This window comes from Selaginella moellendorffii, unplaced genomic scaffold (genome assembly GCF_000143415.4).
Source record: "Selaginella moellendorffii unplaced genomic scaffold, v1.0 SELMOscaffold_41, whole genome shotgun sequence".
NCBI lineage: Eukaryota > Viridiplantae > Streptophyta > Lycopodiopsida > Selaginellales > Selaginellaceae > Selaginella > Selaginella moellendorffii.
Genome location: NW_003314302.1, coordinates 796484 through 822977, shown reverse-complemented (window position 1 = coordinate 822977; position 26494 = coordinate 796484). Strand labels below are relative to the sequence as shown.

The 26494-nt window shown below is 46.1% G+C and overlaps 12 protein-coding genes across 19 annotated transcripts; 7 read left to right on the top strand and 5 right to left on the bottom strand.

The window, feature by feature from the left end:
* Positions 1–38: 38 nt before the first annotated feature.
* LOC9634820 (probable arabinosyltransferase ARAD1) lies at positions 39–1684 on the bottom strand. The gene is made up of 3 exons (XM_002979430.2): positions 754–1684; positions 331–696; positions 39–242 (listed from the first exon to the last, which is right to left on the bottom strand). The coding sequence occupies exons 1-3, from the start codon at positions 1612–1614 to the stop codon at positions 87–89; spliced, it is 1383 nt and encodes a 460-aa protein (XP_002979476.2). The 5' UTR covers positions 1615–1684; the 3' UTR covers positions 39–86.
* A 2-nt stretch (positions 1685–1686) lies between these two features.
* On the top strand, positions 1687–3084 carry LOC9634819 (ribosomal RNA-processing protein 8). Its single transcript, XM_002979538.2, has 8 exons — positions 1687–1875; positions 1924–1985; positions 2042–2093; positions 2152–2266; positions 2333–2427; positions 2515–2621; positions 2683–2797; positions 2843–3084. Exons 1-8 carry the CDS (start codon positions 1720–1722, stop codon positions 2957–2959), a joined length of 819 nt encoding a protein of 272 aa, XP_002979584.2. The 5' UTR covers positions 1687–1719; the 3' UTR covers positions 2960–3084.
* Positions 3085–3112: 28 nt separating this feature from the next.
* On the top strand, positions 3113–6200 carry LOC9634818 (fimbrin-5). Its single transcript, XM_002979537.2, has 14 exons — positions 3113–3416; positions 3476–3646; positions 3712–3950; positions 4013–4184; positions 4244–4282; positions 4344–4412; positions 4472–4588; positions 4653–4861; positions 4918–5079; positions 5136–5335; positions 5393–5544; positions 5608–5704; positions 5759–5850; positions 5922–6200. Exons 1-14 carry the CDS (start codon positions 3330–3332, stop codon positions 6066–6068), a joined length of 1953 nt encoding a protein of 650 aa, XP_002979583.1. The 5' UTR covers positions 3113–3329; the 3' UTR covers positions 6069–6200.
* Positions 6201–6221: 21 nt separating this feature from the next.
* LOC9634485 (adenine DNA glycosylase) lies at positions 6222–7891 on the top strand. Of its 2 annotated transcripts, none has more exons than XM_024684616.1 (7): positions 6222–6535; positions 6605–6664; positions 6720–6842; positions 6939–7027; positions 7077–7612; positions 7663–7760; positions 7811–7891. In XM_024684616.1, exons 1-7 carry the CDS (start codon positions 6239–6241, stop codon positions 7871–7873), a joined length of 1266 nt encoding a protein of 421 aa, XP_024540384.1. In that variant the 5' UTR covers positions 6222–6238; the 3' UTR covers positions 7874–7891. The 2 variants fall into 2 exon arrangements, with proteins under 2 accessions (XP_024540384.1, XP_024540385.1); XM_024684617.1 differs by having other exon boundaries at positions 6398–6535; positions 6643–6668.
* LOC112349705 lies at positions 7858–9101 on the bottom strand. Of its 3 annotated transcripts, none has more exons than XM_024684620.1 (4): positions 8682–9101; positions 8577–8630; positions 8366–8518; positions 7858–8300 (listed from the first exon to the last, which is right to left on the bottom strand). In XM_024684620.1, the coding sequence occupies exons 1-4, from the start codon at positions 8988–8990 to the stop codon at positions 7914–7916; spliced, it is 903 nt and encodes a 300-aa protein (XP_024540388.1). In that variant the 5' UTR covers positions 8991–9101; the 3' UTR covers positions 7858–7913. The 3 variants fall into 3 exon arrangements, with proteins under 3 accessions (XP_024540388.1, XP_024540389.1, XP_024540387.1); XM_024684621.1 differs by having other exon boundaries at positions 8577–8834; positions 8910–9101; XM_024684619.1 differs by having other exon boundaries at positions 8577–9101.
* On the bottom strand, positions 9048–10398 carry LOC9634817 (cyclin-D1-binding protein 1 homolog). The gene is made up of 4 exons (XM_002979429.2): positions 10264–10398; positions 10120–10213; positions 9825–10037; positions 9048–9737 (listed from the first exon to the last, which is right to left on the bottom strand). Exons 1-4 carry the CDS (start codon positions 10351–10353, stop codon positions 9088–9090), a joined length of 1047 nt encoding a protein of 348 aa, XP_002979475.2. The 5' UTR covers positions 10354–10398; the 3' UTR covers positions 9048–9087.
* A 985-nt stretch (positions 10399–11383) lies between these two features.
* Positions 11384–14280, top strand: LOC9634484 (RNA-binding protein 24-A). Of its 3 annotated transcripts, none has more exons than XM_024684568.1 (6): positions 11384–12193; positions 12587–12716; positions 12877–13036; positions 13106–13139; positions 13347–13701; positions 13775–13914. In XM_024684568.1, the coding sequence occupies exons 1-6, from the start codon at positions 11948–11950 to the stop codon at positions 13801–13803; spliced, it is 954 nt and encodes a 317-aa protein (XP_024540336.1). In that variant the 5' UTR covers positions 11384–11947; the 3' UTR covers positions 13804–13914. The 3 variants fall into 3 exon arrangements, with proteins under 3 accessions (XP_024540336.1, XP_024540337.1, XP_002979581.2); XM_024684569.1 differs by having other exon boundaries at positions 11385–12193; positions 13778–13914; XM_002979535.2 differs by having other exon boundaries at positions 11386–12193; positions 13798–14280.
* Positions 14281–15526: 1246 nt separating this feature from the next.
* Positions 15527–17133, bottom strand: LOC9634483 (protein PHR1-LIKE 3). The gene is made up of 6 exons (XM_024684539.1): positions 16769–17133; positions 16579–16655; positions 16464–16518; positions 16296–16374; positions 16165–16231; positions 15527–16104 (listed from the first exon to the last, which is right to left on the bottom strand). Exons 1-6 carry the CDS (start codon positions 16962–16964, stop codon positions 15637–15639), a joined length of 942 nt encoding a protein of 313 aa, XP_024540307.1. The 5' UTR covers positions 16965–17133; the 3' UTR covers positions 15527–15636.
* A 1062-nt stretch (positions 17134–18195) lies between these two features.
* On the bottom strand, positions 18196–20387 carry LOC9634816 (KH domain-containing protein At5g56140). 3 transcript variants are annotated; one of them, XM_024684565.1, is made up of 8 exons: positions 20167–20387; positions 19799–19884; positions 19601–19737; positions 19407–19508; positions 19218–19334; positions 18988–19156; positions 18599–18905; positions 18196–18543 (listed from the first exon to the last, which is right to left on the bottom strand). In XM_024684565.1, the coding sequence occupies exons 1-6, from the start codon at positions 20277–20279 to the stop codon at positions 18989–18991; spliced, it is 723 nt and encodes a 240-aa protein (XP_024540333.1). In that variant the 5' UTR covers positions 20280–20387; the 3' UTR covers positions 18196–18543; positions 18599–18905; position 18988. The 3 variants fall into 3 exon arrangements, with proteins under 3 accessions (XP_024540333.1, XP_024540334.1, XP_024540332.1); XM_024684566.1 differs by having other exon boundaries at positions 18599–18927; positions 19010–19156; XM_024684564.1 differs by having other exon boundaries at positions 19010–19156.
* A 94-nt stretch (positions 20388–20481) lies between these two features.
* On the top strand, positions 20482–21879 carry LOC9634815 (exosome complex component RRP43). Its single transcript, XM_002979534.2, has 8 exons — positions 20482–20630; positions 20708–20757; positions 20828–20897; positions 20951–21056; positions 21113–21179; positions 21236–21311; positions 21371–21663; positions 21730–21879. The coding sequence occupies exons 1-8, from the start codon at positions 20498–20500 to the stop codon at positions 21808–21810; spliced, it is 876 nt and encodes a 291-aa protein (XP_002979580.1). The 5' UTR covers positions 20482–20497; the 3' UTR covers positions 21811–21879.
* Positions 21872–24386, top strand: LOC112340445. Its single transcript, XM_024684557.1, has 9 exons — positions 21872–21943; positions 22010–22507; positions 22589–22719; positions 22797–22896; positions 22945–23037; positions 23123–23247; positions 23304–23473; positions 23530–23851; positions 23908–24386. The coding sequence occupies exons 2-8, from the start codon at positions 22051–22053 to the stop codon at positions 23834–23836; spliced, it is 1383 nt and encodes a 460-aa protein (XP_024540325.1). The 5' UTR covers positions 21872–21943; positions 22010–22050; the 3' UTR covers positions 23837–23851; positions 23908–24386.
* Positions 23908–24644, top strand: LOC9634814. The gene is made up of 2 exons (XM_024684558.1): positions 23908–24321; positions 24393–24644. The coding sequence occupies exons 1-2, from the start codon at positions 23924–23926 to the stop codon at positions 24496–24498; spliced, it is 504 nt and encodes a 167-aa protein (XP_024540326.1). The 5' UTR covers positions 23908–23923; the 3' UTR covers positions 24499–24644.
* The last annotated feature ends 1850 nt before the right edge of the window (positions 24645–26494 follow it).

Sequence of the window (26494 nt, the reverse complement as noted above, 5' to 3'; positions counted from 1 at the left end):
CTCCACCCCAAAGGCGCCAAATACAAATTCTGGCGGGAAGCGAATCTTTTTGGTCAGGATTATTCTTTTTTCGTACAAAGTATATTCTACGAACATATACACGAGCAGTTCCCCGAGCTCCTCTCCACGAGGCGCTTGTCACGATTTATCATCGTCCGTATAAAAGGAAGCTTTTTCTTCACTTGGAGCCAGATCATTTCTACTGCGCCCCCTTTCTCTTCATACTCGAAATACTTTCTCACCTTCAAGAAAATAAACGATTACTTTTAGTGAAAAACTCGAAAAAAAGCAGAGTTTTCTCCAACTTAAAGAAGAACAAATGGATCTCACCTCGCGAAGCCGCTGCTGCTTTTGCTTGAGCAAATCTGGAGAGATACTCCTCAAGTAGGAGCCAAGATATCCTGGCTCCAAAGCGTTGATCGAAGGAACGAAGATCGCAAACTCGGAGTAATCGAGCTCGTCCTCGAACGGGAGCTCGATGTCGTCGCTCACGATCACCGGCACGCAAACACTCACGATCGCATCGAAGAGCCGGCAAGCCGATGGAGTATCACCAGCAGGATGCAAGCAAAACTTGGAAGTTTGCATTCCAACTTTCGCGAGCCTGCGTCCTTCGCGAGATTGCGTGCCGTGTTTCATCACCATGTCAGGCTCGACATCTAAGACTTGAAACAACTGGTCTCGGATCTTACCACCCTGGAAACAAAGAACAAAGAGATTTTTTATCGAAAAGCTTCGGAGAATTCATAGTACCTCTTTCCTGTAGCGGTTTCCCATGAAGAACAGAAGCGTGTCCCGGTCGAGAGTTACGTTTTCGTTGGAGTATGAGTCGATCCGATGAGTGTATGGAAGAACCACGTCCTTGACTAGAGAAGCTTGATCCGGCTTAAACCTCTCAAAGTCAGAGAGCAAAAGAACCGTGTTCTTGAGACGATCCCTCAGCCTTTTCAAGGCATTTGGATCCTGGCAAATCACTACGTGATCCCTTCCCTTGTTTTTCTTCCAGCTTTCCTGTTCTTCCAGCCATGCCATGAGTTCTTCCTGGGTATCTTCATCACTGTAAGGATCTTCATCGTCCTCACTCTTGCCATTCCCGACCACCAAGCTCAAGGACGAGAAAAACGGCACGTAGAACACATCGGCCTCTTGCGGATTCATCACTCTCACCGACGAATCACTCAGCCTCCTGTCCTCTCCCTGTTCTAGATCGTAGAAAAGCCACCACTCGGCGCTGTGCTGCGTCCCTGGATACCTCAATCTCTTGTCGTTCCTAGCAATCCCTCTGGATCTAAGATAGCGCTCCACTACCCCGTAAGTAAATTTGCTAGGCAGATCATGCATGAAGATTCTAAGAGGCCGGGACTCGCTTACCGGCAGCGCAATCAAGCTCTCGGAGGATTTGAGGTGCCTGGCAGCTGGGCCGATGCTCTGGACGACTGCCCGAGACTCGAAAAAGAACACATTGCTGGCACCGTGGAGGACGAGATAGGCGAGCAGTAGCAGCAGCGTCGGCGCCCAGATTGAGCCGCGGCGCATGAATGTGCTGAGGAAGATCTTCCGCCCTGCCAGTGCCATCAATCCCCCGCCCGCCGGAGACCCCGCATTCTCGCTCATCCGCGCGCCGGAGCTTCTTGCCCTAGCTCACGGCATTCCCTAATTCTGGGGAGCAAGAGAGACACGTGGCAGTTCCCAATTCGTCACGAGGTTTAGGGTTCTTCGATGAAGCGCAAGCGAGAGAATGGGGATTCTGGGAAGAAGGCGAAGGAGAATGGCGGCGCTGCGCATCAAGTATCAGGGATTTGTGATGGCCTGGAGAAGCGGCAGCACTCCGGGAGGAAAGATTCACAGAAGAAATCCACGAGTGTTCTAGACAAGGTATGAATCGAGAGAAATTTCTTGAATCCGATTTGCCTCTCTCCATAGATGCGGCAGAGGCTTTCCGGCGGCCAATTTCGCATGCTCAATGAAGTTCTCTACACTCGCAGGTTTGAGATCTCGATTTTTTGCTTAGCTCTAAAGTTTTCTTGTTCTTGCAATGCAGTGGAGAAGGAGCTAAAGACTACTTTGATAAGGATCCCGACGCTTTCAAACTGGTGAGAACTGATCAAGAATCCTCGAATTCTTTTTTCTCAAGCTAACTGTATCAACTAGTACCACGCAGGATACCAAGAACAAATGTCTCGATGGCCCAAGCTTCCAGTCGATGTGATCATCGAGTGGCTAAATTCCAGAAACTCCAACTTGGTAGTCGCGGATTTTGGCTGTGGTACATAGAGCAATTCCAGAGTTCTCTCTTGTTGATCGTGTTTGTTTTTTTGTGTGTGATTTCTAGGTGATGCTAGGCTCGCCAAAAGCGTCAAGAACAAAGTTTTTTCATTCGATCTTGTTTCCAATGATCCTGTAGTCACCGCGTGCAACATGGCCAGTGTAAGTTCCAAAACTTTCCACTGTTCACTGTTCCCATTGTTTTGTCCATTGATCCATTGTTGTTTCTTTTTTTTCATGAATTTTCAGACGCCTATTCCCAGTTCCTCAGTGGATGTAGCAGTGTTTTGCCTGTCCCTCATGGGAACGGATTATCCAAGCTATCTCAAAGAAGCTCATCGTGTTCTAAAGGCCAAGTAAGAAGGAAGCTTTCTCTTAAGTTTTTAGCTGGCGAAACTAAACTTTTTGCTGTGCCAGAGGATGGCTCTTGATAGCAGAAGTGAAGAGCCGCTTTGATCCTGCAAACCACGGCGCCGATCCTCAAGTTTTCCTCAGGGGATTGAAATCCCTTGGCTTCAGTCTCGTCAAACAGGTAAATTGCTAGTAGAAGACGTTCTCATCTCTCGATTCCTGGCAGGATGATTCGAACAAAATGTTCTTACTTTTCTACCTCCGCAAAGACAAAGACGATCGTTCTTCCTCCAAGAAACTCTCTTGGCCGGAGCTCAAACCTTGCCTCTACAAAAAGCGCTAAAAACTTTTAAAGCCCAATGATCACGGCCACGAAGATTATTCTTTTCGTACATGGTAGATCCTATGGACATTCATCTTAAATTACGTGAATTTAAATCCCGATTTAGGGCAACTCAATTAAACTTACAACTGTCCAAGGTTTTTTAAAATTCTTTTAGGGGGGATCGAACGATGGTCGGCGAGGCCAAATCCTAAAAGACTACGAGGGACAAATTTTCCAGGTCAAGCGATGGGGGAGAGGGCGGCGCTTCCACTCCATCGCGCTCGATTTCCTCGAAATATCGTGTCTTAAGGGCCCCCGCGATCGATCTGGGAGGAGTCTGCCCTAGGGCGAGAATGTAGCATCAGATTGCGCGTCTAGAGCAGCAGCGATGGCGGGATTTGGAGGCGTGGTGGTGTCGGATCCATCTCTGGCGAGTCAGTTCACTCAGAAGGAGCTGCGCTACTTGAAGACGCAGGTTCACGATATAAATTTTTCTAGCTCTCATGGTTTTTCTTCTCTTCCTCCTGTTCGTAGTTTGATTTGCTCAAAGATGACTCTGGACGGATCACCGCGGCTGGTTTGGAGCATGGCACTTCGAAGCTGGGATTTTTCCAGCAGGCGCTAACGCCGGAGGAGGTCGTTGGAATCATGAAGCAGCACGATCCAGGTTTTACCGGAGGCCTGGATTTCGAATCTTTCCTTCAGGTAACGGAGAGAAAAATTTCTAGAGAGATCTTTGGATTGACAAGTGTGGTGATTTGCGTGTGTAGATGTATTTGCATCTACAAAAGATTGGAAGCCCGAAAGTTATCGGCCCTCACCGAACCTCCGCGTTTCTAAAGGATGCCACAACAATGCTGATTCATACGATCAGTGACTCGGAGAAGAAAGCGTACGTTGATCACATCAACAGCTACTTGGCCGACGACTCCGTGTTGGATCCTGTTTTGCCGATCGATGCATCCGGGGGCGACTTGTTTGAAATTGTCAAGGATGGAATTTTGCTGTGGTAAGTGCCGCTTTCTCACATGGCTATTTGATTTCTTATGGATCACTGTTTCTTTTGAAAAGCAAGCTTATCAACGTGGCGGCTCCTGGAACTATCGACGAGAGAGCATTAAACATCAAGAGCAGGCTAAATCCTTGGGAAAGAGTCGAGAATCATAAACTGTGTCTGAATTCAGCGAAAGCGATCGGTTGTTCTGTTGTCAATATAGGAACGGAAGATCTTGCAGAGGGCAGGGTTAGTACTTCTGATCATGTGCTTTAAAGTATACTGAGACCTTTCCTTTGTCCTGCCAGCCGCATTTGGTTCTTGGTTTGATTTCTCAAATCGTGAAGGTAAGCTAGTAATCTAGACGTTAAAGTTTCTTTCTCATCATTTTGTATTTTTCTTTTCCAGATTCAGCTTCTTTCGGTTGTCAACCTGAAACAGACACCAGAACTAGTGGAGGTGCTGAACGATAGCGAGGTATGGTTTCACGATCTATGTAGATAGTGGTATTTTCTTACATTTTTAATCGTACACAGGAAGTTGAAGAGCTCCTGCATCTACCAGCCGAGAAAATGCTGTTGAAGTGGATGAACTTCCATCTGAAAAAATGTGGCTACAAGAAAGAAGTTACTAATTTCTCTTCTGATGTCAAGGTATGTCTTCAAAATTTTTGAAAACATGGTAATAGGACTTAATAAGTGAACCTTTTGTGGATAGGATGGTGAAGCTTATACATTGCTTTTGCATGCGTTAGCACCTGAAAGCTGTAGCCTGGCTCCTCTGGAAAAGGATGGGTTGGAAAGGGCGGCATTACTACTGTCTCAAGCAGAGAAAATCAACTGCAAAAAGTACTTATCACCAAAGGATGTTGTTGACGGCTCTGCAAATTTGAACCTGGCATTCATAGCGCACCTTTTCCACGAGCGGTAGTAGTTTTTATATCGAACAAGATTGCATCCTCTGATTTTCTGTCTCTTTTCAGAAATGGTCTGACGCTGGACACCAGCAAGGTGGCAGTAACATTTGCCGAGATGATCCAGGACGATGAGCAGGACACGAGAGAGGAACGCGCGTTTCGCATGTGGATCAACAGCCTGGGAATGGACACTTACCTTCATCATCTCTTCGAGGATGTTCGGGATGGGTAAGTTTTCTTCTATTTAATTTTGACCCTCCTAACATTTGAATCTACGATTGCAGATGGGTTTTGCTCGAGGTTCTTGACAAGCTAAACCCGGGATGTGTCAACTGGAAGCACGCAAACAGACCCCCGATCAAGATGCCGTTCAAGAAAGTTGAGAACTGCAATCAGGTTGTGGACATTGGAAAAGGCATGAAGCTGTCGCTAGTGAACGTAGCAGGAAACGACATTGTTCAAGGAAACAAAAAGCTCATTTTAGGTACTTCTCGCTTACCTCAAGCTCGAAGAACTCCTAACAATTGCACTTGTTGTGCAGCTTTTTTGTGGCAACTGATGAGATATAGCATGCTTCACGTACTTAAGAAGCTGAGACTGCACGGCAAAGAGGTCTCCGATGCGGATATTCTACAGTGGACAAATGAGAAAGTTAAGCGTGCTGGTAGAGAGTCGAGAATGGACAGCTTCAAGGTAAGCCCGCCTTTTGTGCACGATTTCTGTCAATCTCATAAATCTTTCCTGGACCTGCGATAGGATAAAAGTCTGGCGAATGGTATCTTCTTTCTCGATCTCCTTGCTGCTGTGGAGCCAAGAGTAGTGAACTGGAATCTAGTTACAAAGGGAGAAACAGGTAGGCAAGCTTGGTTTTTGTTGTCCACCTTCATTTTTTTTGCTTTTCATCCAGACGAGGATAGGAAGCAAAACGCAAACTATATCATCAGCGTGGCACGAAAACTTGGCTGCTCGATCTTCCTCCTGTGGGATGACATTGTAGAGGTAAAGAAAGAAGATGTCTCTTCCTTTCTTTCTTAGTTACAAACTTTTGATCGATCCATTGTTTGATCCAGGTGAGGCCAAAGATGATCTTGACGCTCGCAGCGAGCATCATGCTGTGGGATTTTTCGTCCAAATCCAACAAAGCTACGGCCGCGAGCGCTGTTCCAGAGCTTGGGAAAAAAGAAGAGGTGAATGGAGCAAATGGAAAGGACGTGTAAAGGTCGATTGCTTTGGTTTTTTGGCTTTGCAGAGAGATTGCGTGAAATAGGCTGGTGTAAATTGTTTTTGTACATTGTGAGAATGTTCTATTCTTTTGCAATAAGATTCGACCAACGGCAAATTTTAGGGTTCTTCAAACTTTTGGGGTTTTTCATTGTTCTTCGTGGCGATGCGATCGATCGCTCCAAATCCACCCGACATTGAGGATCTGGGCGGGCGCGGCTTCCACGAGCACGAGGTGACGATCATCAGGAGGGATTTGCTGGATTGGTATGATAGAAACAAGCGCGATCTTCCATGGCGGCCGGATGATTTTGTGGGAGAGAATGTGGAGGAGAGAGCTTACTCTGTGTGGGTCTCGGAGATGATGCTCCAGCAAACGACGGTAGGAAGAGTGAAAGATTATTTTCCCAGATGGATGAGCAAGTGGCCGAGCTTGAGCCATCTCTCGCAAGCTTCTCAAGAGGTTTGTAGACAACGAAAAAAATCTCTTTTGTTCTTAGGATTTTTTCTTCTTCTTCTTTTTTCGTCATAGGAAGTAAACTCACTATGGGCTGGACTTGGCTATTACAGACGCGCGAGGTTCCTTCTCGAGGCAGGTATTCAAACTCTTTTTTTTTCGCTTGTGCTTCACGAGTTCTTGCGATCAGGGAGCGAAGCACATCGTAGAAAATTCCGGGGGCATTTTCCCTCGAGATGTAGCTGAGCTGCGGCAAATCCCTGGCATTGGAAACTACACAGCTGGTGCCATTGCTTCCATTGCATTCAAGCAGGTAACTTTTTCTTTGCTTTGTTTTCACTGTTTTTTCATTTAAGTTCTTTTTTGTTCTTTGTTATCTCATTGCTTTGTTTTCATTGTTTTCTCACAGCCGGTGCCCGCAGTGGATGTGAATGTCATCCGTGTGATCTCTCGGCTACGAGCTATCTCAGATGCAACACGAGAGTCCAAACTTTTATGGTAAGCTTTTCGCAAGTTGGAACTCTCATGCCAAAAATTTTTCTTCCAGGAAACTAGCGGGAGAGATTGTAGACTTGGAAAGGCCCGGAAGTTTCAACCAAGCGCTCATGGATCTTGGCTCTGCGGTGTGCAAGACAAAGGCTCCTTTGTGCTCGGGGTGTCCCATAGCCGGCTCTTGCAAGGCTTTTCTTCTTCAAAAGCAGTCAGTTGACAAGGAAGTGGCCGTGAGCGTCACAGATTTCCCAGCCAAGTCCATCAAAGCGGCACCGCGAGAAGAGTTTACTGCCGTGTGCGTCGTGGAACTTCTTCCACTTGGAGACGATGGCTCGTTGTTCCTCCTCGTACAAAGGCCCGAGAATGGTTTGCTTGCCGGACTGTGGGAGTTCCCGGCCGTGTTGCTTAAAGATCCAAAGACCTCCGCCAAGACGAGAAGAACAAGCGTCAACAAGTACCTGCGAAGCTCTCTCGGCTTAAGCCTGGACAAGTCCAGTGTCAAGACTCGCGAAGAAGTTGGAAGCTACAGACATGTCTTCTCACACATCCGGCTCAATATGTTCGTGGAATGGTTACAAATCTCCTCCACCGGTAAGTGATATAGTCTCTTATCAAGTTTCTTATCAAGTTCTTGGCTTTAGATGATAACGCTGCTATGGAGGCCAAAGCACTTCCAAGAACGCAATGGGTGAAGTACTCGGCTCTGGAGAAAATGGGACTCACTAGTGGAGTGAAAAAGGTAAGCAAGCAAAGCTAGTTTCTCAAAACTCTCACAACACCACCACGCAGGTTTTCTCGATGGTTTCTAAACACCGTGACAAGAGACAAGGATCCAAGAGAAAAACTCCATAGAGGGAGGGTACCTTAAGCGAAGGATTCTTACAAAGATCTATCAGGTGGTCGTCTGGCATCTGGGATTGTAGCCGGTGCCACCAAAGTAGAGCCTTCCAGTCCGCTGCTCGACGTACGTATAGTAGCAATCGCCAACGTTGTCAAAGGTAAGCTGTATGAGATGCTCGCCAACCAGTTTCGTTGTTACGTTGTCAGCATCCGTGACGACGAGATCGACTTGGAAAGCAGAAAAGCCGTAGCCTGCGAGAGGGAAGAAGCCACTGCCCATCTCGGTGTACGTGTGGCGGTTCTCGTTCCACTTGTTTAAGACTCGGCCACCGAAAGAGACGATAGCGGCTCCTCCGCTGTCCATCTCGGGTAACAGGCCGAAAGGGAAGTATCCAACTTTCTCGTTATCGTTGTAGACCCACCAATCTCCTTGACCATCCTGAGACAATGGTGGTGGTTTAGAGATCTTTGTACGACTGGAAGAATCAAATGCTTTTTTTGTACCTTGAGAACAGCCAGAGCCGTAGTGTACTGCGTTCCATTTAAATCCGAGACCATGTTGTCCAGTGTGAGTCCCACAATTATGTTGGTAGAGGTTTGGATAAATCCCTGGCAATTGGTGTTGAAGCATCCAATCCGGCCGCTTTCATCGAGTATCTATCAAGATATAAAGTCAGTCTCCAAGCAAAGCAGCGATACAAAGAAAGACAGTTACCGTCCAGCGAACAAAGAGATGAGTTTCATTGTCCTCGTACAGTAGAGGATAGACCTGGTAAAAGAGAAAAGAGAGAAACTTTACCAAAGAAGCAAAGGTACTTGCGTGCCAGCCAATTTCAATGAGGTTTGTCAGGTTGCTGGAGACCAAAGTGATTTGCGAGGCACTGTACTCGTTCGTCATCTCCACATTTGGGTTCCATACGTTTAGAGACGAAGAAGCTCCGATAAAAGTCCCCAGCAAATCTCCCATCGCTAGCTGCCGTGAACGAAAAAACGAACAAACAACCGAAGTACTAACGAAAAAGTCTAGCTTTGGAAGGAAGGCTCTTGCCTCGACGCTGCTGTTTTGAGCTCCAGTACGAACTGCAGCCATCGCCAGCAGCACCATCAGAGTCAGGAGCAATCCTCCCATCTTCGTCTTCTTCGCTGCTCGAGCTTTACCGCGAAGAGACCATCTAGAACACGAGGGTCGGTCGCAAGAGCTTCACATTCTCATAACTTCGGCTTTGTCATGCTAGTGCCAAAAGCCTCGCGTGTAGTCCCAAGTGAGACTCCTGTGACTTGTCGCAAGCCACAGCCAAGTCGTCGGGCACGCTGCCGTGCAGCGCTGTAACTTCCGCCAAAACCATCTGGATGCTACTCTCGATCCCCCGGCTCCTGGCTCTTATCTCCTGGATTTCCTGTGGCGGATACACTGAAGCTCCCAGCTCGTCTGCGTCCACACCTATACTTCTAGCCTGCTCCAAAATCTTTTCCAAGCTCTCGAGCTTCCCGGGAGCGCTGGTATCCTGTGCCTTGGTAACCACGTAGAGCAGCTGCCTTACCACGACGAGCACGGCGCTGATAACATCCTTGACAGCGCTGGCAACGTCCATCTCTCCAGGTGAAAACTTTGCGTCAAAGCTCAGTGTCTCGGGGTCAACTTCGCTGCTGCAATGGCTGCCGCGGCCTCCTCCATCACCATCATCGTCATCAATCGTTCCTTCCGCTCGCTCCAATTCAATTTCATTCATTTCACGTACCACGTCCTTTATGGAAGTCCCAACTTGCACAATGGCCCTTCCCACTGCGGTACGATTATCAGACGGAGCTTTCAGTACAAGCTCGCAAGCTTCCCACACGCAGCCTGTAAGAGGCGGTAGTGCTTCCAGCCTCGCAGCTGCAACAAAGAAAGAGAAAAGCTTACTTAATACCCAGTCGACCAAAGAAAAAGAATCGAAAGAAATCGTGGAAAAGCTCGCATCACCTTGAGAGCCGAGAGATAAGGCACTTTCCAGCAGCGACAAGCTGGATTCCAACGCTCCTTTCGCGACGGCCTGGACGGTGGATAAAAGAGTCGGGCCAGCCCCCACAGTGCTCCCATGGCACAAGAGGAGAAAGCCTTGCAGTGTGTTGATGTAGCTCTCCACTTTGTCCGCAGCCTCTTGCGCCGATGGAGTCCCACTCCACAGCATTCCAGCTGAGTGAGAGAAACAAAGCTTTAAAAACTCCCAAAAAGGAGGGGAATAACATCAAGGAACATCGAGGAGATGGAAACTTACTTGTCGTGGCTTCTTTCGAGACAGCCTCCGCCCCTTTCTTGACATCACTCCACGGTACTCTCTCGCAGGCGGACGGCGCTGGCTCGTTGAGCATCTGAAAATCGGAGAAATTCGCGTGGAAATTTACCCGGAAAGGAGGCGTACCTCGAGCGTGCTGCGAAGCGCCACCGCGTGAATGCGCATGGCGCCAAGCAAGCCGCCATCGCTACCGCTCTTCCCACGCCCCTGCTTCATCCTCGTCGCGCAAAACCCTAAACCCAAGGGCCCTAATTAGGTCGAAGCCTTTATAGCCCTAAATTCAAACAATAAAAAGAGCGGGAGTTAGAACCCTATAATGCGAACGAGAAAAAGCGCGGGAACAGGCATTTAGGCAAAAGTTGGGGATTCGGGCTCTCGATCATGAAAATAAATAATCGCCCAACATGTGCCTCGACGCTTTCGATTTTGGGCCGCCCTTTACACCAAACAATGGCGCGCGTCGCCCAAACTTGTGGCGAGCAAGCAAACATCGCTGTCGATTCCAATGGTCCACATGGAAGTTAGAATCTTTTAAAACCAAGATTTTTAGGTCACTCCGCGCCATCTTCATGGTCGTGGCCGCTGCTTCCTCGTAAAGAAATCAAATCCCGCCGGGGATTCCCCGAATCTACCTCCCACCGCCGTATCTTTCGAAATTCCTTACTTATCACGGCAACAACTCAGGAGCCGCCACGTGGGGCAATCTTCCACGTCAGCGACCGGCAACGGATGACGTGTGTGGGCCCGCGCTGCTGGCTTGCCCGCTGCCCGCCCGGGCAGCTATGGTAACCGAGATCACAGTGTTTTTATCCAAAGTTTCTCTTACGAGATTTTCCCACAAACCCGGAAGAGAGGGAGGACTCTTCCAACTGTAAAAACGATCCAAAACTAGGTTTTTTCGCACTCTTGCCAGATCCACCAGTGCTTGCTGCTGCTCTCATTCCCTTCTCCCTTTTTTGGTGGACCGCCCTCTCTTCTCTCCTCTTTTGCTTGCATTCCCAGCATCCATCCTTGTTTTATCCTGGCACATTTATCCACATTCCCTCTTTCTTTTCCCTTCTCGATTTTGTCCATTTTTTTGTCACTGGGGTGCCATGATCTCAATAAAAATGTGAAAAACCATAAAAAAAAAAATTCGTTTTATTTTTTTTGTTTTTCTGTGCTTGGCTGGCTGCTGGACTTTAGTGAGCTGTCTTGCTATTATCTCACCTCTGCTGGTTTCCTCTGCTGTTTGCTGCCTCCAGCCTTCGCCCCAGCCTTTTTTTTTCCTGGTTTGCCTTCTTGGGTGATTTTTTTCCAAGAGTTTTTGTAAGAGAGTGAGTGTGTGTGTGTGTGTGTGTGTGTGTGCTTCTCTTCGCTGTTCGTAATACTTGCGTGCACGTTGTCCCCGCTGTCCATTCGCTGTTCTTCGCCGGAAAAAAAAAAAAAATCGCATCCTTTCTCTCTTTTTTTTCTTTCTTTTCGATCATCCCTGCCTGGCTTTGATCATCATATGGACGATGGATCGCTGCAGCAGCAAGAGACCAACATAGTGCTCGCAAGCTCCTCGCTTTTCCCCCTCCCCACTTATTAAAACTCCTCACTCTCCACAGCGCTAGGGATTTTTTCCTCTTTTCCTGGATCCAAGGCTCACAGGTGGATACATGGAGCGCACGGAGAAATCTCCTTCTTTGCTATAGATTTGAGCGCCGCTTGAGCGCAAGCGCTGGCGCAGGAACCATCTCTCTCCGGTGGGTTTGATCTTCAGTAGCTCTAGAAAATCGTTCCAAGGATTTTGGAGCTCCAAGATTTCCGGAGAAAAGAAGGAAGAATGGCCGAGCCGCAGCAAGGGGGAGGGGGAGGAGGAGGAGGATCTTCTCATTCCCAGCACGTCCATCACGGAGGTTTAGGGGGATCTCAGTTTGGCGACACCACTCTCACCAAGATCTTCGTCGGGGGCCTGGCTTGGGAGACGCAGCGCGACACGATGCGGCAGTACTTTGAGCAGTTTGGCGAGATTCTAGAGGCTGTGGTGATCACGGACAAGAACACTGGGCGCTCCAAAGGCTATGGCTTTGTGCGTGAATTCACTCCTTTCTTCTCTCCTTTGTCTCCTCGATTCTTTCTTGGTTTTGGTTCTATCCATGATCTATCTCTTGCTTGGCTCTTCCTTTATCTTTTTCTTTTTTCCCTCCACTGTTTGGGCTAAGAACTTTTCTTAGCTGGGTTGTCTGTGGATCCCATCCTTGCCAAGTTGCCAGCTTGCTTGGGTGATTTTTCTTTGTTCTTTTCGTGACGGACCCAAGTGAACTAACGGATGAGAATCCGGCAAAGTTCTCTTTTTTTTTCCCATTTTCTCTTTTTCCCCACCCTTTTTTTTATCTTGTCTTCCCGAGCGAATGTGGATCGAAATGCCTGGCTGCAGTAACTTCACAAGCATTGGAAATGATAAAAATTTTGGTTGGAACAGGTAACTTTCAAGGATCCCGAGTCGGCACGACGAGCTTGCGAGAATCCAACGCCGGTTATCGATGGCCGGCGAGCAAACTGCAACCTTGCAGCACTTGGAGTGAGGCCGAGGTTCCCACCATTTCATCAAGGTACGATTCTTTCCTTCCCATTTCTCGAACTTCTAGCTACAAGATCGATCAGCTTTGATTGTTGGCCGTGGAAAAAACTGGTTTTTTAGTTCTCTTATGTCCTCACTCCCTCTCTGGACGCGCTTTCGACATTAAAAAACATTCTTGGCTGTTAATTCAGGTGCTTCGAGAGTTCGTCACTTCTCCCCAGTTCTCGGGAGCTCTCAAGTCGGGGCAGCAAGCTATTCTCCCGGCGGGGCCTCGTCATCGTTTCCACAGATGCCCGCCGCTCCATTCTCGTATCCTCAAGCCGGGTTCTCATACGCCGCCACTCCATACGGGTAAGTTTCCTTCCACAATCGATCGATCGATCGATCGAAACGAAGTTTTATTCCAACCTATTCCTCCAGATACGCTTACGTCCCCTCGGAGTACTCTTACCAGGTACCTTACCACCACCCTCATCCCTAATCTTCCTCCAGCTCTATACTCTCTACACATTCTTCTTCTTTATCCCTTTCCCTCGTTTTTTTTTTTCGCTTTTTATGCAATCCCAAGGAGGCCATAGTTCTCAAGCTTTTCGTACTATGGCGTCTTTGCCTTGTGTTTTTGTTTTTGTTTTTTTTTTTTTTTTCCTTTTTTTTTTTGTAGAGCCTGTATCCTTACGGGAATCCACAACTTTCAGCTGTCTATGGTGGAAGTAGTAGTGGCAGCAGCACCATAAGCAATCCAGCAGCAGTGTATACATACTCTGGCTTCAACCAGATTGGATCCACCTATCCCTCTGGTGGTGGTCAGCCTTATTCTCCTGCTGGAGGCATGCAACACCACCATGGCCACCCTCAAGTTGTGCAGTATTCACCCCTAGCGCCAACTTCACCTCTGCCATCGCCGTCGTCCTCGTCGTCGCCGCCCGCATCGGCTATGTACAACGCTACTGCTGCTGCTGGTGCGTCTGCAATCTCTCCACCACCTTCAGCTGGTGGTGCTTCCACTACACAACCAGGTAACTCCGACTTTCTAAAGTCAAGCTTGCATTTCTGTGGGAATGAATTCGCCATTGAGACGTACCAATTCAGCAGGTGTTTGTGTTCTCATTCAGGGTTGACAACACACCCCACAACATCTTCATCTTCAAGGTCCTTGCAACAACAACAGCAGCAACAACATCAACATCAACAATACCCGCCAACTTCATCGTCACAGGGCACTTCAGCTGCAGGAGGCTCATCTTCGTCCTCACACAATTGATTCTTCACTTCCATCCCACAAAAGCCACAAAAAGCGCATCCACATCCCACATCAAACCAGGAAAGAAAACAAGAAAAAACAGGCAGAAAGAATAGAGGTTAGAACTCAACTCGGCACAGACAACATTGAAGAGAATAAGTAACACAAGAGAGGACCCAGGCATTCTACATAATTTTACATTATAATGTAGAACTCTAACCATTCATTTAGGAAGAAAAAAAAAAGGTGAAAAAAACAGAAGAGGAAAACAAAGAGTTGACTGGTCAAAGGTGGTCCAGCACTGGAGCACTGACTTTTGAACATGCTAGCCAGCTCATTTGAGTTCTGGAAGCAACTTGTGTGTGAACGTGGACGTTGCTATTCAATGTCTTTTTGGCATAGGATTGGCCTTTCCAACCTTGTTGTTTTGGATATTGAGTAAGTTAGTTATCAACTTCCCCAGCTTGGGCACAGAGGTATACAGACAGAGTGGAAGATGATGGATGCCCTTGAAAAGCTGCTATGCTTTTCCAGCTTTTTATTTTTGTTGTAAATTTTATAAAAGAAAACTCTTTGAAAAGGTGGCGAAACTGCACACCCCTTAGGAGCCAGAAGGGTCCAAAACACCCCATCCAATCCAAAGCTTTAGAAAAATATCCAAGCCTCAAGTCCACATCTGTTGGGTCTCTTTCTCTATCTCGTTGGGTGAAGAGATCAGGTAAATGAGCTGTGACGGTAACTATTGAACTATTTTGGCCTGCAGCTTTGTCTAAGGTAGACAGTCTTGGGAACTTTTGACTTAGATTAGTCAGTATCATCAACAATCAAAGTCCAACCTTACAAGTTATACCTTAATAATACTCTGATTTATTTTTTTTTGTTTCTAGTTGGACTTAGGAATTTTGAAGAAAGTGATTCCAAACTTTGGTGCCAAGGGATTCATGAGCATCTTCTTGTAGAAGCACACAATGTCTCCTTCTTGGAGCGAGTTCTCTCTCACATATTGAATCCACTGATTTGTGACCAAGCTCGGCCCTCTCTTCCCCTTCTTGTATCCGAACTCCCAAACAGCGCCCTTTTCGTCCACAAACTCCATGGGAATCTTCTCGTCATCATCGAGTCTTGGGAGCTTCGACTCCTCGTGGACAGAGAAGATCAATGTGTCTAGTGTATCGACGTCCCCCTTGGTCAGTCTCTTGCCAAACAGTGGAAACCAGTGAGCTTTGTCCGTGATGTTTAGAGGCCTGTCGTACTTCTGGGGTCTCCACTTTGTGTATGAAGAAGATGTGGAATCCATTTGATGGCAAGAATATTTGCCCAAATTGACACCCTCATCGCCGTCCACCTTTCTTCGCTTGGGCTCTCTAAGTTCTTGGTCCACCATCTCGCTATCGAAAGAACTTATCTTGGGTCCTTCCAGAGCCGCCTTGCGTGGAGAACGCTTTCCTTTGTTTGACCAAGTCAACGTCTTGGACTTAGGGTATGGATGTTGGATCGAAGAACGGAGCCGTGGAGAACGCTTCCTCTGGTTCAACCAAGTCTGTAAACTCTTCGTGAGACTGCAAGATCGGTCCTCACTATGAAGCATGGGCACAAATATAGAGTCACAACCCGAAACCCTGATTTATATACAATTCTTTACCTTTTGGAGTAAACCGAGCTTTATCTTTATAACGTTTTACTCCGAATTATATTAACTTCTTAACTTTTGCTAAGATTCTGTTGGACCAGCTGCCCAACCAAACTCATTCAAGTCAAGACCGTTCACTTCTTTGCAGTTCAGGTCCAAACCTTGCTCCATCTTGTTGCCCATTATATGATGAGCTTGGGGCTTTTGCAAAGAAAGTGTTACTAAACCTTGATCTAACATTCCCTCCTCGCGTTTGAGACGCATCCAGGGCTCAATTCCACCAAATATCCTCGTTGGTTTCTTGATCCCACTTTGCTGCTGGCCTGCTAATACCTGATGAAGATTGTGTGACTGAAGCCTCTGTTCTCTCGCAAAAAGAAGCTGCTGCTCCAGCGTGGTCTCGGCACTTGATGCAGCTTTGGAAAGTTCCAGTTTTACTGAAGCGTTCAGATCCTGGCCTCCTACAGAAAAAGTCTCCCTCGCCTTTTCTAAGAGAGCTTGGAGATATTTCCCCTGGGCTTCGATTCGCAACTGTAGATGCCTTTGAACCTGTATAAGTTGTAAGAAAATTAAAAATTATAATTAATTACAGAAATTAGAAAACTTTACCTCAAGTTGTTCATGTAGCTTCTTTTGCACCTCCATTTGTAGCCTCAGAGCTTCTGTGATTTGAGAACTTGCAAAGTGATGAGGACAAGCTAGTGGTTACAGAAGATTTGGGGAAAAAGGATGGAGCTTACTCAGATGAGGATGAGGAAAGGTGACCCTGCTGGGCTATCAAATCCTGAGCATTGGGTGTGTTGTATGATACAATGCTGGCTGCACACAAAATGTAAAGCAATGTTTGGGACTCAATGCTTGCTTGAAACATTATAGGTAATAGTATAATGCGAGGAAAGCTTTTCTACCATTTCTGTTTGCGACGTTTGTATCCTTGTTGAGTTGCTTCCCAAGACGAAATTTCTGATGAAAGCAAAGCATCAAGAACTGCAGCCAGAAAATCCAAGAAAAAAAGCAAAAAACCTGAAGGTGGCTTTTGAGATGATACAAAGTAAGGCCTTTGACTCCCATGATCCTCATCACGGATTTTGGTGTCGCCTCTACATCCATTCCAATCCAAATTTTAGAATTAGCTTTGCAGTGATCGAGAAAGAGGCATAACATTAGAACTTTATAGTGGAACTTTCTGGGATTTCTGGGACTTTCGGCTTACTCTCGGCTCCTCCCAGCTGAGTGACAGCCTCCACGAATCGCTCATGCAACTCGGGTGTCCATCGGAGCCTTGGTTTAGGCTCGGACGCAGAGATTTTCGCCTGCTCGACGCTCAATCCAGTGTACAAAGTTGGCTGCTGCTGCTGCTGCTGGGACATGAAATTCGTACCCGGAGAGAAATTTTTCACTTGATACATATCCAAGTGGAGTGAGGGTGAGTCTCTCCAAAAAAAAAAAGCTAGAAAAAACAAACTAGAAGAGGATCGCCACTGTCACTACTCTCACTACTGCTCCCATGGAATTCAAGTTTAAAAACTCGAAAAATATCTTCAAGCAACCCAAGCGAAGCATCGATAGTTTTTTTTACCAAAGTAGAAAACCCACCAAAGAGATTGAATGAGGCAAACAATGTAAGGCCTCCAAAACTATTTATTTGGTCCCTGTGCTCGACCCGGCAAATCTGGGCCGTGGATGCCACCACCATTCCGGATTCCGGATAGGAATGGTGCAGAGAATATTCGACCGGAGGAAAGGCGGGACTCCGCATACGGCCGCCACGTGGCAGGAGAACAATTCCGGGTCTGTCCAGAAGAACACAAAGTCGAGTTTGTGCTGCACGGAAGAACTTTGAAATGCTGGGCTGGTGGTCACTGGCATGGAGAATTTTATGATCAAAGTAAAGAATATCAAATATAACATTGTGTTCCTGGCATTTATAGTAATATTAACTTAATAAAATTGAAAGAAAACTTAAACTATGCCTTTGAGCGTTAAAGAATATAAAATGGAGAAATCTCTCATCCGGAATGCGCAAATGATACAAGTCTCAGTGGGACAGATCAATGCTTTCTAGTACCAAAGAAGAGGAAAGAAACATTGGTTCGATCCAGAGGGGAATACTGTAGAATATGGTGAGAGCATATAAACTTTACTCGATTTCTAGGGAGTACCGCAACTTGTTTTTGGGGGGGGGGGGGGGGGGGGGGAAAGAACTTTCTATCCATGGGGAATCTAGAATATAGAGTCAAGAGAGACTGGTTTTTACCCTTTGACAAATTTCACCCAAAGTTTGACTTTAGCCCTCCACTCGCAGAGAATCGCCCAAACAAATGATGTGATCGCGTGCACGTCCTGACCTTGGTTTTAATCATCAAGGTTCCAACCACAATGATTTGGAAGAACACACACAGCTTAGTAACGTGGTTAAGCGAGGTATTTGCTTCGATAACCTGTGGTAAACAGTCGCAAGAGAATGGGAATAGAATCTGGGCGTCCATTTGGTACAATTTATTCCAGCATTGGTACGTCCAAATCATGCAGTGTAGTGCACACAAGCAAGGGGACTTGCTTTTGACACTGTCAAAAAAGAGTCAAGAGCAAGTCCTTCAAATCCATTCCCTCCACCAATATGATCATGGATACGTGATCAATCAATCTGGAGCGAATCCAGGAATCAAACACTTTTGGAATCTTCTTTTTCCCACAAAAAGGTCAACACTACACACACACACACTTACACACTCGTCCTTTTTCCCCTTCTTCTTCATCTTCATCTCTGGGCTAATTAATTCTTCTTCATTCTTCTCTCTCGGCTAAGCTCGCTGTTAAAAAAGGTACCGAAATATCTTCAAACCAAAACGAAAGCCAACTCCTGTTTTCTTGGCTATCCTTAAAAACTTCGCAAACTTCTCACGTACCCAGCTATACTCTTCAAGTGTGGAGCGGGATGAACACAGCAAGGATGCAAACTCCTCCTGAGCACTAGATAAATCCTACCTGAGAAGAAGAGATGAAAAGAGATCGATCAAAAGTGAAGAGCAAAGCTACGTACCGTGCCAATCCAAGGATGCATCCCCCAAGAGGTCCAGCGAGTTCATCCCACTTTATTGGATCTGCAAAAACCCCTCCACCACGTACGAGAAAGTAACGTCGCTCATTCCCTAGTACTTCTTTCTCTCTCCTTCCTAGCTATATACCAAAGGGTCACCTCGTCATCTTCGAATTTTCGGTCTCTTCATGCCGGGATTGTTGAATGAAGTCAGCGAACCTGTCAAGTATGGACTATCCTCTCGTAGTGTACCGTTTAGCATCGCCAGCTCCCGGAGTTGCGCCTTCTTCACGGCGTCCACAGACTCGTCCTGTGGACAGCAGTCACGGAAACTTATTGTGAAAAAAAAGATAGCTAGTGACTTCTGTGCGCTAAGAACTAGAGAGGATAACCTTAATAGAAAAAAAGCGATACCGGAGGTGGCCGAAGCACGTCTTCAATTATCTCCTGCGCGTATTGCAAGTGCGTGTCGATCTGGTTGGCCGGAAGCTCCGCCTCCACGAGGACGTGCAATGGCTCGTTCAAGTGCTCGTAGCCAGGCTTGTCCCTCATCTTCTCCTCCTGGAGAGAGAGCTCTAAGCAACAAAATGAAACGGCCGTGCGCGGGGAGAAAAACCCATACCTTTGCTGCGTCCTTGATCGACCCTCGCCCTCTTATCATCACGCGGCACCCGGTCTCGTTCTCGACACGCTTCAGCGACAGTCCTCTCGGCCCAAGAAGGCGGCCCACAAAGTTAAACTGCAAGCAAGCAAGAAATGACGAAAGAGCTCGTCTCGCATACGCAAAACGCACGAAATGATAAACACTTACGTTAGGATAATCATCGGTAGGAATCTCGATTCGCAAGGTCTTCTTTATAATCGGTCCAGGCGAACCGGCAGGGCTGCCATGCCAGAGAGGTAAGACAGTCCTCTGCATGGATCATATATAAAAAAAAAAAGAAACAGAAGATCGAGCTCAAAACTAGAGAACGAACAAAAACCAAAGAGAAAAGCATGACCAACCTCGTGCTGCATGGCAGCCCAAGCATTTAAATCTCTGCTTCCTCCATTAGAAATCAACCCGAGGGGGCTTCCCATGTCCAAAGTGTCCTGGTCTAGAAGTTGTGACTGGCCTATGAGTTTAGAAACTCGAAGAATCTCTGCTCGAGAAATGAGACAACCGATCAAAACTTTAAATCGATCCAAGTGTATGTAACGTACCCTGATTAAGTAGGAAGCTGCAGTGAGGAAGAACCATCATGAAAGGTCGCAGACTTTCTTGCTCCATAAGTAACTCTGTGAAGTACCTGAGACAAAGAAACGATGAAACGAGATGAGAGAAGAAATAAAAAGGTAAAAAGAAAGGAAGAGAAAAAAGATGATCAGAAACCCAGATCTCTGATCTCTGAGCTCCACCACACCCCATTCTTCCCTACATTCTAAGCGCGGCCCCAATCCAGCCGGAAGCCTCCGATCCGCGACGCTCGATGACCTACCGATCGAAATATCGCCAGCGATCGACCGAAATATCGCGAGCGCGAGCAAGATGGGATGGAAGAGATGGGAGATGCGAGGTATGGATTACTCACTTGTCATGCTCCAGCAGCGCGTTGGGAGATCTTCCAAGGCCGCCGATTTGAGGCGAGAGGCTGCCAGTGGATGCGGACGATGGCGAGTAGTGCATGTAAGATCGCCCAGACATGACCCTTGCTCGCGCTGCTGTAGCGATGGTGTTCTTGCGCCCAAGGAGAGAGAGAAAGCCCCCAAATTTTGTGAATAGAAAAGAAAGCCCAGGGGGTGATATTTGTGTGGAAATGGGGTCCCTTCTTAAACCCTGCTTGTCCTACTCCTGCTGACGTGGCGTGATGTGTCACGTCAGCCCTAATTAGGGCACACGAGGAAATTCTTAGGGTTTTAGCTATGGCGGACGACGTCGAGGTGGATGCGTTCAAGCGCCTGTATCCCGCGCAGTTTCTCGAGCGCTACCTGGATGCGTCGGTGCGGCCGGATGGGAGGCCGCTCACGCGATCGCGCCCGACGTCGGTGTCGTTCAGTGAGTGGGGAATTTCTTCCTGGCAGGAGGATTCGTGATTTCTTCCGAAGTATTCTGACGCATTTGTGGATTTCTAGACGCTGTGTCGTCGGCGGACGGATCGGCGCTTGTCAAGATTGGAAACACGGTAAGATTTGTGAGACTTTGCTCTTTGATTTGATCGATTGATTGGATGGACTCGGGAGGTTTTGCGATAGACAATGCTGGCTGGAGCGAAGCTAGAGACGATGGAGCCGGCTGCTGATACACCCGATCAAGGCTGCCTGTGTGAGTCCTTTCTCAGACGAAGTCTTGAACTGTATGAATTTTCTTTCGAGCAGCTGTAGATTTCGTAATGCCACCGATTTGCTCGCCTCGAGTGAGGCCAGGAAGGCCAGCAGAGGAGGCATATGTCATAACCGAGCAGCTGCAAAATGCCCTCTTGAGGTATGATGGTTTTCTTTTTCCTTCATGCCCAAAGCTCCGATTTTTTCTTCTTCCAGCTCCGGTGTTGTCGATTTACGTGAGCTCTCGATCGTCAGTGGTAAAGCCGCTTGGATGATCTATCTGGTAGCATCACCACAGTGATTCATATTTGGTTCTTATTTTCTTTGCAACTTTCCCAGGACGTTTATTGCTTAGACGCCGATGGATCACTTCTTGACGCAGCACTGCTCGCGTCAGTAGCTGCTCTAGCGCATTGTAAGTTTCTCCAAGCCACTCTGTTCTCTTCTGTTCTTTCGCTGAGAGTTTCAGGACAGTACAGGTACCCGCGATCTGTGTAAGAAGCGAGGGAAAGATCACGAAGGCTCCTCCAGATGCCCAAGCAAGCTCCGATGGGATCGAGTTTACTCAACCGCGACGCCTCAACCTCGGTGAATTTCCATTCGCGCTGACAGTAGCCATGAACCAAAAGTCCTTGATCGCGGATCCCACAGCCGAGGAGGAAGCCATTTTAGACACTAAGATGATCGTGATCCTCAACTCTTCCCAGAAAATCATCGCTCTCCACAAGGCTGGTGGATCGACCACTGCTTCTACAGCAACAATCCAGGTTCGTTCTCTTCTCCTAGAATCAAAATCGTGAAAGCTTGGCATCCTCGATTCCTCGTTTTTCCAGGATTGTCTTGCGCTCGCGATGAGAAGAAGAAAAACGCTGCAAAAAGTTTTGGAAGAGGCTCTCCAAAAGAGCACCAAATAGATAAGCTGGTAAAGTGAGGTTAACGAGTGCTTTATTAACACGGATTAAAGACGCTTAGGGTTTATTCTACTTTGGATCTTCGCATCTTTGCCTGGTGTCCACGAGGCGCTGCGAGGAAGAATCGCGATCGATGGTAAGAGGGATCGAAATATTCCGGCCTTTCGTGTTCTACCGCTGATTCCCCTCACGATCTGGCTAGATTTCTCTTTTCGCGGCGATCTCCTCTCGATAGCTCCCGATATGGCCGCCGATGCGGCAAATCCCTCCTCCCCGGCCGCGCCAATGCCGATCCGCGCCGCCGAGATCCATCCCCAGCACTGGATTCCCGACGAGAGGGATGGATTTATTTCGTGGCTGAGGGGCGAATTCGCGGCCGCCAATGCGATTATCGATGCGCTTTGCCAGCATTTGCAGATGAGCGGCTCGCCCGGGGAGTATGATCTGGTTGTGGCTTGCATCCAGCAGCGGCGATTCAGCTGGAATCCCATTCTCCACATGCAGCACTACTACTCCGTGGCGGAGGTTCTCATGGCGCTCCAGCAGGTGACTCTAAAGAAGATCCATCACGCTCAAGCCAGCGAGAAGTTGCCAAGCTCTGGCAAATTCTCGTTTCGAGGATCGAGCTTCCAGCAAAACAAGGATCTCCGCGAGCCTGCCAAGGAGGATTCATCCAGTAAAGAGGAACTACTCCTCGAAGGTTTGGAAGAACATCTCTAAACTTTTTTTTCTTTGAGTTTTTGCTTGCTTGGGTGGTCTCTAATGGATTTGGTTTACACAGATCAAGCTTTGTCAAGAAAGGTGTCCACCTTGTCTGTGGCGGAGGAGGCTGCTAGTAAGTCTTCTCTTTCTGCGGCAAACCTTTCCTCCCCTAAGTTTATTGTTGGATTGGAAGACGTTGAAGGCGAACAGGTTTTTGATTTTGTTTGTTAGGCAAGCTTTTGTTTGCGTTGCTGCGAGCTTTTGGCATCGCTAATAGTTTTCAACAGGTGAATGTTCTTGAAGGACTGGAGGTGTATGAAAATGTCGCTGATACTACTGAATTGCTGGCTGCGGTGACTCAGTCCCACATCGTGAAAAGTGGCGAAGGTAACTTTGTATCTCTAAAACGATTCAGCGCTTACGAGCTTTGAGCAGGACGTAAGCGATCGCGATCGATACAGTTTGGAACGATACCATCAGAAATTATCGCTGAAGAACAAGAGCAAGAACTGTCTTCCATGCCAAAGGGTAATGCCAAGGGGTACAGAAAAGAAAACGCATTTTTTGATCTTGTTATCGACACTAAGCTATTCTGTTGACGGAAACCTTGCAGAGGAAATTGTAGCAGAAGGTGGCGTTCCCCCGTTTTTGGATTTTCTTCTCGAGCGCGTGCTCAAGCTACAAGATATTCCTCCAGATAAAAGGCCAACCTCGTGCAGCATTAGTGTGTTTGAGCCGGTATTACAGCTTTTTGTTTTGGTTCTACTTTTTTTAATGCTGTGTGCCGTTTACAGGAGGATTTTATGCTCCTTCGTGCGTATCATAGTTTTGACCAACCAGTATACATGGTTTCATTGTCTCGGTCCTTTCTGACTTTCGGTAGAGATCTGTCCTTGTTGACATTCAAAAGGAATCTGGAAATGAGAAGCGCCGGTAAACTATTCAATCTGACACTTGCTCCGGGGTAAACGCTGCTCTTCTCTCTCTCTGACAACAACAATGCTAGTCCTCCTTTTACAGGTCCCTCTTGGTGCTCCAGAGAAACAGCAAGGAACTAGTTCAGTGCGCGGTTTCTCCCTCCCAGAGCCGGCAAGTGCTGATAGCTTTTGGAAGGCTGAAACCGCAGGTAGATTCGTCTAGACCACAGGCTCGTCAATCGTCATCCACAAACGCACTGGCCAGGCTATCTTCATCTTTTCAGAGCCTCGAGTTTGGACGTGGAATGTCACTGGGAACAGGGGTGTTTCTACCACCAAACGGGATCGCGAATCACACCCTCTCACCGCAAGTTAATGGATTCCAACGTAGACAGTCACCAGCTCAGTGAAAGCTTCCATCACAGGTACTTCGGAGGTACTTATATTTCTCTCTAACCGCGAATACGGTTTTTCAATTTAGGGCTGCTCCAGGAAGCATGGCGTCGCTGGTTAGTGTTCCTGGTGGTTTTTCCGGTGCAGCGGGATGGGTTCTCGATTCTAGAATCAGGTACTTCGAGCAGGGGGTTCCACTTTTATCCAGGAAGAGATACTTTAGCCTCTGCCGACGAGGAAAGGGTGTTACTTATGGAAGTAGCGTAGTGATAGTGAGGGCGGACAAGCGAAGCAATGCGCCAGAAGCCGAAGCGACGGACAAATGGCTGAAGCTCCTCCCTGACAAGAAGTCGGCTTTGTATTCTCACAGCCTTCCCTGCATTGAGGCATGGCTGAAGAGCTTGGGATTCTTACAGTCGGCCGAGGAGAGAGCTTCGTGGGTGATTGAGAGGTCGGATTGGCACGCGCAATTGTCTCTGGAGATCACGGAGCTTCGTATCAGGTGGCTTGTTGTCTCTTTGTTTTCTCTTTTCTTTTATTGATTTGCTTCCTACCTCTTGTTTTGGATTTAAGATACCTCAAGGGCGGCCCTGGTAACTTGGAGAGAGATATTGAGCGGAAATTTAGCTATGCACTTTGCAGGGAAGATTTGGAGAATGCAATCTTGGGAGGACCATAGGTGGTAGCTTTTTGCTCCTGAAATATTCTAAATTCTATATGCCTCGATGGATGCTGCAACCATCTTGCGTGGTTCATTGGCAGATTGGTTTTGCCATGACTCAGAGAGCATGCCCAACAATATACATGTTTTTAGTTTCCCACAAATGGGACGCTCTGGAAGCCACACTCTTGGATCAAGCCATGGACAAAACATCCAGCCTTGAGGATGCCGCAAGCCTCGATATACATTACTCCATTAACACTGGGAAATTGTATAAAATTGTTTAAAGAATATCTGTAAGGTTTTTGTTATTTAGAATTAAGTTAAAATACTTTAAACAAGAAATATGATTATTTATTACATTTTTCCTAAATTATAAAAGTGAACTTTATAATATTTGTATATATACATATAATTTATCATTATATTATATTACATATTTACTTTTTGGTAACAATTACATAAAAAGTGATGTAACTATCACATGACTATTACTATTTATAATTGTTGCATTACTCATATTCATTGTTATAATAATTGACTATAGTAAAAGTTAATATAAATTGGATAATGAAGATTCAAAAGGCTTAGATCATAATAAGTTGAAAATTTTAATTTTTTGGTTTTATTTTATTTATACATATGATTTAATTCCAATCATTCTAGATTATCATTATATATAAACCATTATATATATATATATATGATTATTATTTGATAAAACATTTTCCAAAATAAAGAGTAATTTTACAATTTTATTTTAGTTGGCCCAATTTATTGAAAAATATTTAAATTTTAAATTTTCTTATAAATTAATTGAGGCATACATAAATCAGCCACTTAGTTGAACAAATATTTGGATATAAAATGCTCCCGGTTTTTAAAAATTTTAAGACTGTGATTAAAAAACATAAAGTATTTTTTAATTTTATATAATTTTATATTTTTTAATATAATAAAATATATAAAATATATATATCCTAAACAAACACATTATTAATAATCTCTATATTTCAACTTTTAATTTTTTTAATCTATTTGTGCCATGTGTATATATTTAAAATTAATGTGTATATAACTTTTTGCATGTAATATTTTTACACACAGAAAAGGAGGTTTGATAACTTTTCAGCATAAGAAAAAATATTTATTTTTAATTTTTTTTACAAAAATTTAATTAAAAATATCATTTAAATATTTAAGAATATCTAAGATTTGATTTATATTTAAATTATTAACATAACTAAATCTAGTTAATGCATGATAATCTTAGTGGTAGAAGTACTCAATATAAAGTTATATAGTGAAACATATCTTCAAAGATAGAAATAATTTTCACTTTCTTGAAAGTATTTACTTTTTAAATTAATACACTTTAGTTTGTCATGGTATTTGTTAAACTATGAGGATATTTAGGGCTTGAAAAAGTCATGGTCAAGAACTTCTAATTATCCAAATACCAATTTATACAGATTTTATATTCTGAAAAAGGAAAAGCTTCTTGTGCCAGCACGGACTGTAGGATATTTCCCAGCCTTTTGAACTAACCTCAACTAACCTACAATAAAAGTAGCTAGGGCGGGATGGGCAGCAAGGTACGTATTTGCACATAGCACCCTCCCTCCCGTACGGGCAGCACGGGCAGCCTCCATGGGGCGGTAACAAGTTGTTGTCGGGCGTGTGTTTCAAAATCGAGAAAAAAGAAGCATTAAAAAGAGTGTGAGAAAACAATGCAAAAGCATTTAATTCAATGGAGCGATGCGATAGCCCCAGTTTTGAAACTCCAGACTCCGAGAAAAGGCCCTTGGTAACGCCCCCATGGCCATCCATGCCCATGCCGATGAATGCATGGCCCGGCCATACCATACATTCAAGCCAGATGGGACAGCCACGTGGGAGTTTCGTACGTGGGCCTGTCAAAAACACACAAACTCCTATTCGGCCACCAGGTAATGACTGGCGGCGTCTTGACTGGGGGCGGCATCAGCCGACCCAAACATTCGCATATTCATGC